Raw genomic sequence first — 16,308 nt, 5'->3', positions numbered from 1 at the left:
TCATCTATAGTAATTCGATTAGGTCTAAATCTGTCTCTGTCTGTCTGTCTTTCTCTCTCTCACTTTTTTAGTAGGGGGCATAAATAGTGAAGTGGTTTAGATCTGTGATCCTCCCTATATTCTCTCTCCTGTTGGGAAAATTCTCTGCCAATAGAAATCAACAACTTGCCGGTATTGCTGCCTAGTCATATCCACCATATGCTTCCTCAATGTCCCCAGGTGCTATTCATTTTCAACTCTTTCCAGAAAAACTGTTTTATGTCTATATAACTTGATGGGCAGCTAGATTTTTCAGGTTAAATATCCTCAATTCCTTCAATCAGTTTTCATAGAGAATGAACTTGAGATCCTTTACCACTTAGGTGCCCACAACTAGCCTCTCTCCAGTTTAATAAATACTTGCTATACTATGGCAGCCAGTAATGAATACAAACCTTGAGACTTGAGCCTGACTTGAGCAGAATATAATCTAAATATCACCTTATGACTCCCACAAGCTATGCCTTTCAATGCAGTCTAAGATCAGAACAGCTTTCTTAATTATCATATTATATTGCTAATTGTAGTTCTATAATTATAACTGGGATTTTTTGAATATAAGTACTCTTTCCAAAGCAATTGGTGATTGCTTTAATTGCAAAAATGTGATGATCTTTTCTTCTTTATCCATTTTGACAAGTTGCTTTTAGTTTCTTTTTGTTTTTCCCTCCAACTATCTGACATCTAGAAAGGAGAGAAGAAAGAAAGGGATAATAGAAGAAAGGGAAGGGAGAATGGAGGAAGAGGGAGAGAAGGAAGGAAATATACAAAACCCTTATATCACATAAGCACCATTAATCAAAACATGTTCCCACAATCATCACAGCCAAAAATATATTTCTTATACTGAATATAAATACTTCTATTATGCTGTAAAAAATTTCTATTTTATCAGTTCTCTATAATCAGTGTTGATCATTTTAGTAAATCATAGTTATTAAGTCTTTCAGAATTGTTTCATATAATATTGTTATAAATTTTTCATGTTCTGCTCATTTCACAATACATCAATGTATATGAGTCTTTCCATGTCTCTCTGAAATCATCTTTTCCACATTTCTTACAGGCCAATACTATTCCATTCACACATCACACATCACAATTTCTTCAGTCTTTCCACAATTAATAGGCATTTCCTTAATTCACACTTTTTTGACGCCAAAAAAATTTGCAAAATTATTTTTATCCATAAGAAGATTTTTCATTTTTTGACTGATCTCCCCAAGGTATAGATCTAACATAAGTATAGCTTGGTCAAAGTACAAATCTAATATGGGACTTGTAGTCAGGGTACTTAGGGTTTATTCCCTAGCTTTACCACTACAATTAGCAATGAGGTCACAGTAAAATAACCTGACCTCTACTGACCTTAGTTTTCCATCTCTGCACAACAAAGCCATTAAACTAGATAATCTCTAAAAGCATAGCACCAAGATACAAAACCTCAGAAAGATATTTTTGAATAGAAAACAAATCCTTTTATGGTGTTCAAAAAAAAGGCAAAATTCTATTACAAATATCACAGATTCTCTCAATTGCTATAAAAACAGAAGAAAAAAAATTTCTGAATGCTTTTTTTTTCACCAAAAAGACTTTTTTAAAGAACACAGCTATTTAATTTCTTCATTTTACTTTTGATAACTTTAAGGATGTCAGTTTAATAACATTCTAGTAACTATAATTTTCATCAAGACTATATTTTAGACAGGATCTCACCTGGTCTCTTCATCATCCCAAGCGATTCGCATACCTTTCCCACCACCACCTGCTGAGGCCTTGATCATAACGGGATAGCCTAACAGCAGGGAACAATTAAACAGAAGTTCAGACTTTGATCATTTGGTTGTATGAACATGACAACTGACCACATGTCTAATAATTCAATAGACAATAACTGGTTTATTTAAAAGTTTTTTTTAAACAAATAAAAACAACAAAAAAAATTATCACTGCATTACAATATATTTAAATTTTAAATATTTATACCAGCTATTTTCTAACAAGCAAAAAGACTTCTCTAATGGTATCAAAACTTGTAAGAGAAAACACTATCAGAATTAATTAATTTGACAGAGATAATACTTTATATTATTTAAGTTCCAAAAGCTGGTTAACCAACCAGTGTTACCTAGAAGAAGTAAATGAGTGGCTGAAGACACAAAAAGCAGCTTATAACACCAAAGGAAAAAAACTGAGTGGGGGTGGGGGGTGGGGGGGTGGAAATGCAGTGGATTTATGCATGGAATGCATAAATGGAATGGAAATGCAATGGAAATACTTATTCATAGTAAAATGACTATTCCCAAAAGATAATCAAATATACAATTTTTCATATTAAATCCTTGTTTCAAGAATTCTATGTTATCAGACTTAATAAGTTGATAGGAAGGCCCTGAATGCTATCTTCAGATATTAAATTTTATCTGGAAGCCTAATGGAATAGACAAAAAAATATTTGCGAAAACAAATTGGAATCTGTTGTAGGATAGAATGTATAGGTAAACTGCTAATGAAGAGACATTATTAATATCACATCATGAAAATAGAAAGACCTGGGGCTAGAAACAAAGGATACAAAGAGGAAAAGGAATAAATGGCCTGTTCTCAAGAAGTTTATTATTTAGAAGGGGAAATATATGCACAAAAAATATTTTAAGATACCAAGGGAAAAAATTAAGTAAAAGTGGATGGAACTCAGTATTTCTTACATTCAGGGCACATTAGTAGAAGACAGAATTTATATATATATATATATATATATATATACATACATACATACACATATAAAATCAAGTAGTATGAAATGAGATTCATGATTTCATAGAGAATCCTCTTTCATGATCTGATATCTGAATGATAATGCCTTTTTACTTTTGTGTTTACATTCAGAATCAATACAAAGAAATTATTTGGTTATTTTCAGAAAATAGTTTCAATAGATCAGTGGTGTCAGAAATCGCATTACAAGCACTTAAGATACAAAAAAGTTGTAACAAAAATACTGTAAGAAAACACAAAAGATAAACAATGATAGTTTGATAGCGAGATAAATAATTCTAGTTTGACAGCAAGATCTCCAATTCATCAACCCCCTTCAGTTCTCTCCCAGTCTACCATCCCTTTCACTAACTGTACTCTCCTCTATTCCCTATCTTTTGACTCCTTGGAAAACCCACTTTAACTGTGTACTATTGTCTTGTCTTGAGAACCTTGACTGCTTATTATATTCCCATTTCTTCCCTATGAAACCCACTATCCATTGCCTTTACTCCTACATATAGCTACTGAACAAAGATGGAGAACCTAGGTTGAATCTACTACAATTTTATATTATATAACTTCACCTGGGCCCTCATCACTGCAAGGCAATCCTTTTATGTCTCCCTAATTAACTCACTATCCCACTTTCCACAGAGGGTCTTCCAAATCTTTAAACTTCCATGACTCCCACCACCCCCAACCTCTTACTTTACTTTCAAAAACTGGGCCATTCCCTGAAAGCTTCCTCTCTTCTCATCTCATGTCACTTGGATAACTCCCTCCACTATCTCTTAAACCCCTAATTCATGAAGAGGTAGCCCTTCTCCTTACCAAAGTCAACTCTTCTATGTGCACAACTGATTCCCATTTTACTGCATTTTCTGCAATGAATTCCCCCTTCTATTATCTTCACTCTTGCATTTACATTTAATCTCTCTCTATTTACTGGATGATTCCTTACTTTCCAAAAACCTACCCATGTCTTCCCCATCCTTTAAAAAACTTCACTTGATCCATTTGTCTATGTGCATATATTCACATTGTATATAATACTGCATGTATACAGTCTCAGTTTCCTCATGACAAATCTGGGATAACAAGGGTAAAGCAAATATTGTTGTCCTTTTTTAATAGATGAAACTGAGGTTCACAGACAAAAGTAATAGATTCAGGGTTATCCAGACCATAAAGCAGTACAGATATGATTCAAATCTAGATTTCTGACTCAAAGTCTAGTACTTGATCCAATATATTGTACTACCATGAGAGTTAGATTAAATATAAAGAAGATAGCCCAAGCAGTTCTGCATACTCCTAAACTTAACAAAACAAAGAATCAAGATTTAAGGAGCAAGCTCTCTGAAAATATTAAAAACCATAAATGATAAATCTTTCATAAGGCAATCTTATTGTTAAATATTTTTAAGTCATTTAAAAATGTAAACTTTATTTCCCCTAACTAGTCTATACTCTCCTAAAAATATGAATTATGTCTAATTATTTTATGTTCATTTAAATATTCATATTTTATATTCAATTATTTATATTTGTAGTAATATTATAACCTATACATAATAAGCACTTAAATAAGAAATTGGCATTTTATTATATGCAGAGAAAAGCAATAAAATTATTTATAATTTTAAAATAACACAAATTTTTTGGGGGGGTTTTTTTGGGTTTTTTGCTGAGGCAAATGGGATTAAGTGACATGCCCTGGGTCACACAGCTAGGAAGTGTTAAGTGTCTGAGACCAAATTTGAACTCAGGTCTTCCTGACTTCAGGGCTGGTGCTCTATCCACTATGCTACAAGCTGTCCCAGATGCATTATTTTAAAACATTTCTTAGATCATTTCATGACTAGAATTGCTCTAGCATGCTTGTAAATTAATTTGAGAGAATAAAGAAAATTATTCAACTGTTACAAAACTAATAAATAGTTTGACACAGTAAATATGCTTAGTAGTTTGAGGAATTCTGCTTAAATTATCTATATACATATATACTCAGTTGTTCCAAACAGAATAGCTGGAAGATCTATATTTTTCAAGGAGGAAATGCACATTAATTTAAAGGCAATATTTTGAATTATAGAACTACATATGGTGCTAGGTTTAAGAATTAGTGATTTCAAGTAAACCAGGTGGATAAAAAAGTAAAATTCAATATTTTTTGCATAAATAGAAAAACTTAAATACTTTTATTTGCTTAAATTAATTTGCCTGTTTCCCTCTCTACAGGCATGTGAAAATTCCTGACCGTGAAGATTTCTTGACTATGCTCCAGAAAGCTGAAATCAAGTTAAAACTTGATGTACAGTTTGGAATAAGAATGTTTTCCCAGACAGGAAGTTTCTCTCTTCCCCCCCCCCAAAAAAAAAACACCCCAAAGCCTCTGATGTTTTTACATTACTGACTTTTAGCTGGACCTTTTAAAACACAGCAATAGGAAAAGGAAAAAGCTATGTAAGAATGGATAACAACAAAACAAGGAGAAAGAAGATGAAAGAAACAAACACAAAAACATAAGAAGTAATTAAAACAAAAGAGACTAAAAATAATTTTTTGAAGGGGAGAACAAGATTGAAATTATACATATACAGGAAAAAATTTAGAAGTAAAGACCACACAGAATAGCAAAGGAGAAATACAATACCAAGTTAAGAATGAAGGGGGAAAAGGAGCAATAACACAGAGAGAACTTCCCTGGGAACACCATCCTGACCTCAAATGACCACAAATTCAAAAGGCACATAGTGAAAACTAAGCATTTAATTTTTGAATAGAAATTTCAAAGAACACTTAAAAATTTTTTTTTGTTGCTATGACTTTTCTTTATGTAATTTTGTAAAAACCACGTATTAAAGCATATCTTCTACCAAGTAATAAAAAACAATAAATATCAAAAGAGAGTGAAAAAAATTGATCCAAGATTGAACCAAAGACAAACTGTAGTTATTTTCAAAAACCTTGTACATATACATAAGCTCAGGATAATGTACAATCTGTGTAAAATTTTTTAAAAGCATGGGGGAAAAAAACAAAACACCACCACCCTAAAAAACACAATTTTAAATTTGCCCAGTAAAAATACTGTTGTTATTACAGCACAGTGTTACATTCCATTCACAAATTGTTATTTATCCAGCCTTTCCACCATTGAATACTGTGCTGTAAAAATTGATGAAAGAGATAATTTGGAGAAATCTGGGAAAACTTATATGAACAAATGCAGAGTAAAGTTAGCAGAAACCAATTAATTCAATAACAACAATATTGGGAGAAAAAAATCAACAGTTTTTAAGGATTTAAGATCTCTGATAAATTCAATTATCAAATGGGTTTCTAAAGGATTAATGATGAAGAAGCCTTCTCTTTTTCTGACAGAGGTGAGTTACTAAATATTCAAAATAGACATTTTTAAATAACTACCTTATTTTTCCTTGAAATATGCACTCTAAAATCTTATCTCAATTTCCTAAAAAGGGATCTAACTTAGAGAGTAGAACAGGCGTTTCGGGCAAAGTCATATGAAAACCATTTCCGCAGAATGCTTTTTTATCTCTATAGACAAAGAATCTAACAATGAATTCACAAAGAAAGATTAAAAATATAGCATCCAAAGCAATTTTCACCCAAATCTATTTTAGGAGAAAGACTGGATAGCAGAAATTGTGTACCTTCAAATGTTTTCTGAGGACAACATGATCCATATACTGTAATATTCAAATGTGATTTCATCTTTCTCTATCTACTAACTTTGGATTGTGGCTTCCAGGAAGCCATTAATGCAAAAGGTGCAAGTGGGTCAGTGTCAAGGCCTCAAAATGCTAACAACACAAACAATGCAATCCTGAAGCTGAAAGCACACTGTTACCTACAGAACAAAAGATCACCGTTAAGGGGAGAGATCCTCTTCCTGGAGCAAAGAAGACTGTAGTTGAGAAAGGATCTCAAATTGCAAAAAATGTCAGCTGTTCTAAGTTCCAGTAAACAGGGGAGCCAGAAAGGAGAAATTTTAACTCTTCTTATCAGTTGGCCAACTTTCCTTTCTTTAATGTCTATAATGTTGAAATTGGAAGTGACTATACACTTCCCTAATTTCTTCCATTAATTACAAGCAGATATATGGAAAGAATGACTAACTGGTTTAGGATTAGTGGAAGGTAAGTGGAAAGAGGTTTGCAGATGCCTAGAAGCCATGTAAGAAGCACTTGATCTATTTCCTTTTGTTTTATATTATTTATTACACAATCACTATATGCAAAGTATTTAAAATTCTGAATGTAGAGGCCCATGGACTGAGAAAGGGGAGCCCAAAGAGATTAAATGTGGATTTATGAACTCATATTTTCATTGTCTTAAAAATATCAAATTTCCTCCCCTAAAAAATTGGGATCTGATTAGCAATGGCAGAACCAAACTGCTTAGTACTGCTTTGAAAGCTATAGGGCTGGCAATGGAGGAAGAACTCTATCTTAAGACTAAGCATCTCAAAGGGATGCAATGTGAACTCTGTAGTCTCTTAGGAAGAATATTCCAAACATGTGCAATAGCAAAATGAAGAAAACCACAAAGTCAAGAGCCCACAAAACACACCACCTGGTGGACAACTCCATTACTGCATTCCTGGAAGATACTCAATAATCTTTAAGAGTATAAAGAGGCAGTAAAACCAGAAAGTTTGAGAACTGCTACCTTAAAGTAATTTGGGAAATACACAAAAAGGAAAAGAGAAAGGGCAAGATTGAACATGCAGTGGTATCTAATGAGAAATAAATTAAACAGTCTCTTCAAATGCATTTTCTCCAAGGAAGGGGGGGAAAAAAGACTATTAGGTCAGAGAGTTCCCCAAATTGGCCTCAAAGTGGCACTATCCTCCCAAAACAACTGATTACTGGCTTGAGTACATTCCAAATAAAGGAAAAGAATAGAGATAAAATTAATAAATCTTATCTTTATTATTCTTAGAGTACCTGTATTTCAGAGTTTCAAATTTCTTTAACATCTTAATTCTATTCCTTTTTGATAGTTTCTGTACACTAATAATTGGCTCAACAACCTTATATTCCCTGTCTCATCCCAGGCAAGGATCTAATAATAATTTAAAAGTGTTTGGAAAGATTCAACCCCAAGTTGAAGGAACATTTTGCACATGCAAACACATGGACTTCTGAGAATCTTTTTGCCAAACAATATAATTATAGTATTGTAAGCAGTATTATTTAACAAAAAAACAAAAACACAAACAAAAAACACTAGATACTGAGAATACATTTTTTGTTCATTCAGGAAATGTTGAAAATTGAATTATACGTTGAAATATTAACTAAATCCCTTTCATTTCAATGACCCTGTAATTAAGTAAAGTAATAGATATTTCAATACGTATTTTATAATGTGTTCAGTAAAAAAACTTAAAAATAATAAAATTAAAAACAGTCAACTGATAAATTATAATATTTAAATTCTTTTTCATCATGATCATAATGGTCTCTTCCCAGACTGTCCTTCATCTATGGCTGCAGAAATTAATAGAACATACAATATCAAAAATACCTCTTTTAATTTCCTAATAATTATATCTTAGATTTATGAAAAAAAAGTCAACCTTAACATATTGATAAAATGTGATTAATTATTAAATAGCCTCTCAGCCCTCAAAGTAATCAAATAACTTAAAAGTATTAAACCACTATTTGTTATATAGGGATTACTTATAATATATTTAATTTAGTCAACCATGTCTGCTGAGAGTCATGCAAATCCCACCATAACTAATTTAAGGACTTACCAATTTCCCTTGCAATTCTGACAGCTTCATCTGCATCCTGTAAAAGCAGGAAATGAGACTCAACGTTAATCCCATCAGCCATTGCACAATGTCCTTAGGGCAGTCATATATTGCACTACTGTCTCCTCAGATTCATTTAATGTTCAATTTTACAACCTTCTGACCCTTTTCATTCAGAGGAATGTAAAATTAATACCATAAGTGGAATGTAAATTCTACCTCATCATTATTATATTGAGAAACTCAAAGAAGTTTGAAATCAGCTGCAAGGAAGCACTACCAGAATTACTAAATGACTGAGTATACTTCCAGGCATTTAATGGCAGAATTTACAATCAATAATGATTCATAAATCGGATCATTAAAGCTTGTCTACAGTCATCTTGTTTCTGTCCTCTTTGGCAATTCTGGGTCATGTTTTCCTCAGTGCTGTCAGCAGGGGGAGGTGATCATCTATTGTTTGGGAGGAGCATAATATTATCCAGAAATAAAAAATAAAAGTTTCTAATATCTCAAATATTGTTTGGTATCTGAAATACAAATAATGTTTTCTTCAATTTCCCAAAACACACTATTTTCTTCTGTAGTCTTTATTGTTTTTTAAGATGGAATTTTTAGACGCAGTTGGTAGTCATTTCTTATTGCAGGATGTGAATACCTGGCTTCATATACTGATAAGGAAAAAAAGTTAATCAAAATGGGGAAAACTTTAAAAACACAGCTCATTTTTAGTTATTTTTTGTTAGAAAGGCTGTTACTACTTGATTTCAAGGGCTAAAAAGTATTGGTGGCTTAAAAATCTGTAAGTACATAATATGCAAATAATGATTCTCAAGTATTAAATATTATCACACAAGGCCAACATTAACACAACAGATAATCATTAAAGCAAGGTAGAAACCCTAAAAACAATACTAACATGGATTAAATTTGACAATTCCCTAAATCTGTTAAAATTTAACAATGATATTTATTCAAATATACAAACATTAAACAATGTCTAAAAATCAACTGGCAATTTAGGGAGCAGACATGAAAATTATATGAAAACGACCATTTCTTTAAAAACACTACATAAAAATTTTACTGTATTTTTAAAAACAAAAGAAAATGATCATATCTGGTTCATTCATGTATATGAATAAAATAAAATCCTCTTTAAAGTCAGTACCTAATAACAGCCACTAAAGAATAAGGAGGCTGGCAGGGGAAGTTGTCAGAAAATTTAATTTCCTTTCATTAGCTAGTCTGCTCCACAAATAGGTGCTTGTTAAGTTCAAAGCAGTCCTGAAAACAACATCAGTTTTAAGTCTTTTTACTCTAAGCAGTCAGGTCTGCTAATGAGATTTTCCAAATAACAATTGTTTTCAAGTCAGAGATAAATCTATACACACACACACACACACACACACACACTCTCTCATATTCTCTCTCTCTCTCTCTCTCTCTCTCTCTCTCTCTCTCTCTCTCTCCCTCCCTCTCTCCTTCCCTCCCTCCCTCCCTCCTTCCCTTCCTTCCTCCCTTCTTCTTCTCCTCTCATTCCCTTTCCCTCTCTCCCCCCTCCAACTACTCACTCCCCCCCACCCAAAAAAAACCCCAAAACCTCAAGGTTTACTGTTTTATTACACTTTACTGTTTTCTCCTAACCAGGCACTCTCCAAAATTTAGCTTGAAGGGATAAAAATGCATGAAAAGGGTCATTTAAGAATGTTAGTGGTTTCCACACATTGAGTTTGAAGGTTCTTTGTTCCTGCCAGTGACAGTTATGCGAGAATACTTCCCCTTAATAGCCTCTCTGTCAGGAAGTGTTAAACCTGCCAAATGCAGACAATTAGAGCCTCTAGAACAAAATGCAGGAAGAGTGATGACTGATGAAGAGCCAGGATGGTAAGCCAAGAAGGAAACTTTTACATTTCTTTTCTCTTGCAAATTAATGGTGTGTATATTTATGTATGTGTGTGCCTATATTATATATATGCAAAACAGAATTCAAAAAAAAAAAAGGAAAAATTTGTATATATGTGTACACACACTTGTATACACATGTATGTATGTTTTTAATCTGTTACCTTAAGATAAATAACTGGTACCCAGAAAGTTCATGTGGAGATAAACCATAATGGGTAATTTATAATTACCCTTTTAAAGATAAAATTTATAAACATCTTTTTATAAAATATAACTTTTTTAAAATCTTAGTTGACACAAGTTCTAAAACCTAGAACATGAAAATTCCAATTAAAAAATTTCTTTAAAACAATGAAATGGATGTTTTTCTAAAACAACATATTAAAGATAACAAAATTATAAGAACTTTAAATTTCAATTATAGACAAATTTATCTTATATGTGATTGGGGTTAAAAAGTAACATTCTCTTCCAACTGAAATGGCCTCTGTTGTACTATGCTCTCACCTTACAAGATTATTTATGGGAACAATTCTAAATGCTTTAAAAAAATAATATAATTGGCATTTGCCAAATAAATAAATGAATACTAATTACAAATAAACAGCATAAATTACACATAAACAGAGCATCTGACTCGGTCATGTAATTCTTGAAAACAACGTGAACCAATAAGCAAACGAGGAAGAGACAACAGAATTGGTCCAAAAATTCAGAACTGGTAGAATGGTTGATACCTAAATTGTGGTCATTAATGGTTCAATGAAAAACTGTAAGGGAATCTCCTTAAGGATGTATATTTGGCCTTGTGTTATGTAGTATATTTATCAATTGCATAACTAAAGGCATAGCTGGAATGCTTATCAAATCTGAAGAAAATACAAAGTGAGCTGAGCTGGCTAACAAACAGAATACAGGATTCTAGAAATTCTTAATAGATTAGAACATAGCACCAAATATAATAAAATGAAATATTGCATGGATAATTATACACTTTTATGTTTGTTTTCCTTTTAGAAAAAGCATTTCACTAATATGACAGAAGGAGGCATGGCAAGAAGCAGTTCTTTTTTAAAAAGATGAGAGTATTTGGTGGATTGTAAGAACAAACAGTTGATAGGATATATTTAATACTGTCTCAAGGTAACAATAAAAAGAAATGATGTAATTAACAAAAAGAAAGCATGGAGAAGGGATAAATTTAAAGAGGGAAGACAAATTCTGTTTTAGACATGATGAAGTTGACATGATGAGACATCTATGTAGATTTGTAGGTTATCTAAAAGGAGATGTGAGATACAATGAGAAAAATCTATATAAAGTTACTAAATGGAACCATGGCTGTAGATAAAATTTCCAAAAGACACAGTAAAAAGAAAAAGTTAAAGAAGAAAAGCCTGGGAAATAGTGTTTTAAAGCATCTGAAAAATGGATATTCAAATGGTACATATCATTCAATATGTCCAAACCTAGTAAGTCAAAGAAGAAGAGGACAGGAAAAAGAACAATCAGTAAATTTAGAAAATCCACCAAAGAAGAAAGAGAAATTCCATTTTGTAAAATATTGGGGAGTCTTCCTATCAGGACACAAACAAATTCTATATGTATACAACTACAAAACACTTTAGAGACATAGAGCCCTAACAAATTGGGCAAATATTGTTATAGCCAAGTAGTCAATAAAATAAAAATGATACTATTACTTAGAATGGCAATATTTCTTTGTTCATTGCCATGCTGTGGCCATATGTTAAAATTTTCTTTTTTAGTAAAACTGAATATAGCAAAGAAATAATATTTCTCAGCTCTAAAGAAAAAAACATTTCAGGCTTCCTTGTTTAAAGCTGGACAAGGACAAAAAAGTCTTCTTTTAAAAACACTGTTGGGGGCAGCCAAGTGGCACAGTGGATCAGAGCACCAGCCCTGAAGTCAGGAGGACCTGAGTTCAAATCTGTTCTCAGACACTTAACACTTCCTAGCTGTGTGACCCTGGGCAAGTCACTTAACCCCGATTGCCTGGGGAGGAAGGGGGACTATTATATGTGCAATCAATCATATAAAACATTTCCATATTTTGTATAAGAGAGACAGAAACAAAGTCAGAAGAAAGGAAGGAGGACGGGAAGGAGAGAGGAAGGGAGAAAAAAGAGAAGAAAAGAAGGAAAGGAAGGAGGAAAGAGGAAAAGAAGGGAGAGAGTGAAGAGAGGAAAGAAAAGAGGGAAGGAAGGGAGGAGTGATGGAAGAGAAACCAGGGAAAGAAAGGCGGGAAGGAAGGAGAGAGGATGGAGGAAGGGAGGGAGGGAGAAAGGAAGTAAAGAGAAAGGAGGGGAAGGAAAGAGGGAGGAAAGAAGGGAGGAAGGGAAGGATGAAGGGATGAAGAATGGAAGGAAGGAAGGAAGAAAGGACAGAGAGAGAAGGAAAGGAAAGAAGGGAGAGAAGGATAGAAGAAAGAAATAGGAAGGGAGGAAGGAAAATATATATTATGCTTCTTTCAGTCTGCCTTCAGACAATATAAGTTCTTTCTCTGGAGGCAGATAGAATGTTTTATCATAAATCCTTTGGGATTGTGTTGGATCACTGTATTTCTACAATGATCTGTAATAGCTGTCATTTACCGTTCTTCATTGGACAATACTGTCGATACAGTACAATGCTCTCCTGGTTCTGCTCACTTCTCTATCAGTTCATGTTATGTCCATCCAAGATTTTCTGAAATCATCTTGCTTGTTGTCATTTCTTATACTACAGTAATATTCCATCACAATCATGGGTTGTTTTAGCCATCCCACAACTGATGAGGATTCTTTCCATTCTTTAAAAATACAAAAATTCGGATAGGTACTAAAGTGCCACCCCAAAACCTAAACTAACGCTTATCTAACCCTGGAAGCTTAGACAACTTAAAATACAGTGAAACCCCTGGGGACAGAAAGGAAAAGTATTATTTCATCATAGCCCCCAAGGCTTAACTCACCTCAAGGACAACACAAGACATACTCTTGGCCCTATGCAAAAAAACTCTGATAAGTCTACCTCCTCTTGCAACTCTCCTGCACAATGGATAAGCACAAATTTAGCACCCTGTGCCCAATGCCCCTGCAGGCACACCCTGTAGACCCATTGCAACAAACTTCCCCTTCTCCTAAACCTCAGTTCCCTCCTTTGTTAACTCCCAGGAATGTCTTGGGCAGCAAGAGGCCTAAAGACAATCTGGTAATCCCCAGATAAGGAACTAATGGCTGACTTTTCAGTACAACTGTTGCTTGTGGCAATAAGGACCCTCCCCCTGGCAGGTTCTTGCTCTTTATAAGACTTTCCCTCCATTAAAACCAGCTAGATCTGCAACCCTTAACCCTATGCAACCACTGGTGTTTTAATAAATCTTTACACCCAAATCCCTGTCTTATCTCACATCTGTTTTAGAATAACAGTACATGTGAGAATCATTAGCACAGAGATAATAATTAAATAAATCTATGGGAGTTGATGAGATCAACAAATGAAAAAGTGTGGAGACAGAATAGATGACTGCCTAAAACAGAACCCTGAGAGATAGATGCCTTCAGCTAGAAGATATTATCTGGAAGAGGATTCAGCAATAGAGAAAGAGAAAGAACAGTTAGACATGTAGGAGAACCAGTACAGAATGGTATCTAAAACCTAGAGAAAATAGAGTATCAAGGAGGAGAGAGTGATCAACAGAGTCAAATGCTGAAGAGAGACCAAGAATGAGGACAGAGAAAAGACCACTGGATTTGGCAATAAAGAGATTATAACTTTCAAGAAAACATCTTAGATAGAATGATAGAGTCAGAAGCAAAAAAAAAAAAAAAAAAAAAAAAAAAGTAAAAGATTTAAGAGAGTTAAAAGAAAGAAAATAAAGGCACCTATTAAGATCAAGGAATTTAACTACAAAGGGTAGAAGAGTTGTAGGACCATGGGGAATGGAGGAATAAGTGAAGAGTTTTTTGAGGATAGGGAAAACATAGGCATGTTTGCAGGCAGTAGGAAGTAAAGTGCCATGAAGAGACTGAAAATATGGGAAGGATTGAAGATGACAATGTGGCAATTTACTAGGGTACATCTTGGTAAGAAGTAAAGGGACTCCGTCATCTGAAACAGGAAGAGAGCATTTGAGTTCCAGGAGACTAAGAAGAGCAAACAAGAGTGAATTCACAGTGAATGGCCTCAATTTTTTCTGTAAATTATGAGGGATGATCCTCAACTGAAAAGGGGAGGGGAGTGTAAGGAAGTTTAGAAGGGATGCAGGGGATGCAGGCCGTGTTCAGGGAAGATTAGTACTTCTGGTGTAAGGGCTGCAAGAGCCCTTTACGGGGTTGTTTTCTGCCTTTGGTGTCCACCTCATCCACCTAACTCTCACCTATGACTTCAAGCACACCAGCCACACTCTAGTAAACCATTTTGGCAGAAAGGCTAAACTAGATTGAGAGTAATCAAGAGGTCTTGAATCTTACAGTGAGTAGAGGGGGATGTCTACTCCAAGCATGTGAAGACATCCTCTGATGGATTGAGAACATTTTATTCCAAGGGTCATGAAGGCAAGTGAAAAGGATGCTGTGGAAGGCTTAGACATGGAAGACAATCCACTTGAGACCTCACCAGTCCTTTGGACTCTGTTCTGCCACTGGAAGTGATGACTAGAAGAGTGAGTCACTTAAATCCAATTTACACATGAATCAAAAATCACATGGATGATTTGTCTTTACCAGATCTACCTATCTAAAAGCCCTGTGGTGATGGATTAGTGAAGAAGCAGCAGTTGCAGATCTAGTCCAACCTCTAGTCCAGCCCAGGCCATAAGGTCACACCTCCAAGGAGGGGCTAGAAAAGCTGCCCTAAAAATTGTCTGCTTATCCAACCCTTGCTTGATAATCCCCACCTGTGGATCTCACCCTGTAGTTAAAACACTAAACATGAACAAAAACTTCTGCAAGTTCTACTCACCAACAACACAAAATTCAGTACACCTGAAAGACAAAGCTCTTGTTTGTCTCTTGTCTCTTGTTTAGAGAAGTCAACAGGTATCATATCTAAATAGCAGCCCTGAGTGAAACAAGTTGGCAAATGAAGGTCTGCTTCTGGAGTGACCACCATGAAGCTGATGTAGGTTTTACAATCAAACTAATCTAGAAAACAAGCTCACAGGCCTTCCAAAAGGAGTGAATGACAAATTCATGACAATGCAATAGCTACTTTTAGGAAATTGCCACCCACTATTGTCAGTGCCTGGACTCCTACCATGCCAAACTCTAACGAGGTCAAAGAAAAATTTTATGAAGACTTGGAGACCCTTATCATCAATGTTCCAAGAGGATAAGCTTATATTTCTGGGCGACTTTAATGCTAGAGTAGGCTCAGACTACCAGACATGGCAGGGAGTCCTTGGGAAGGAATGGAATAGAAAATAGCACTTATCACTGAAAACGTGTGCATCTCATGAACTTCTCATGAGTAACATTATTCTGTTTACCCAAACACAATAAACCTTCATGGATATACCCTTGTAGCAAACATTGGCATTTGATAGACTATGTAATTATAAGGAGGAGAAAAGGCAGATAGGAAGTGAAAATGAAGAAGGCAATGTGAAGTACACTGTTGGACTGACTGAAGCCTTATCATCTGGAACCTGAATATTTGCATTCAGCATATGTGGTGGTCCCTAAGGCAAAAAGAAGACTACCAGAATTATTACTGTCAACAGATTAGAGCAAATCTCTGAGAGGGAACAGTTTGTTATAAAATTGGAAGGTAAATTGAGCCAATATAAAATTGGCAACAGTGAA

At 34.3% G+C, this 16,308-nt stretch overlaps 1 protein-coding gene and 1 long non-coding RNA gene across 3 annotated transcripts in view; one reads left to right on the top strand and one right to left on the bottom strand.

The window, feature by feature from the left end:
- PCCA (propionyl-CoA carboxylase subunit alpha) overlaps positions 1 to 16,308 on the bottom strand; it is a 447,428-nt gene that overhangs the window by 275,722 nt on the left and 155,398 nt on the right. For both annotated transcript variants that reach the window (XM_031958625.1, XM_031958626.1), the window contains 2 exons: positions 8,594 to 8,630; positions 1,756 to 1,834 (listed from right to left, as the gene is read on the bottom strand). In XM_031958625.1, coding sequence (XP_031814485.1) covers positions 1,756 to 1,834; positions 8,594 to 8,630 — 116 coding nt within the window. The remainder of the gene's footprint in view (positions 1 to 1,755; positions 1,835 to 8,593; positions 8,631 to 16,308) is intronic.
- On the top strand, positions 10,313 to 11,882 carry LOC116422275. Its single transcript, XR_004232844.1, has 2 exons — positions 10,313 to 10,480; positions 11,519 to 11,882. It is a non-coding gene; the product is annotated as an uncharacterized LOC116422275 (long non-coding RNA).

Source organism: Sarcophilus harrisii, chromosome 3, assembly GCF_902635505.1.
Source record: "Sarcophilus harrisii chromosome 3, mSarHar1.11, whole genome shotgun sequence".
In the NCBI taxonomy this organism is placed as follows: domain Eukaryota; kingdom Metazoa; phylum Chordata; class Mammalia; order Dasyuromorphia; family Dasyuridae; genus Sarcophilus; species Sarcophilus harrisii.
The sequence above is the reverse complement of the archived record's forward strand: the minus strand, read 5'-3'. Positions and strand labels throughout refer to the sequence as shown.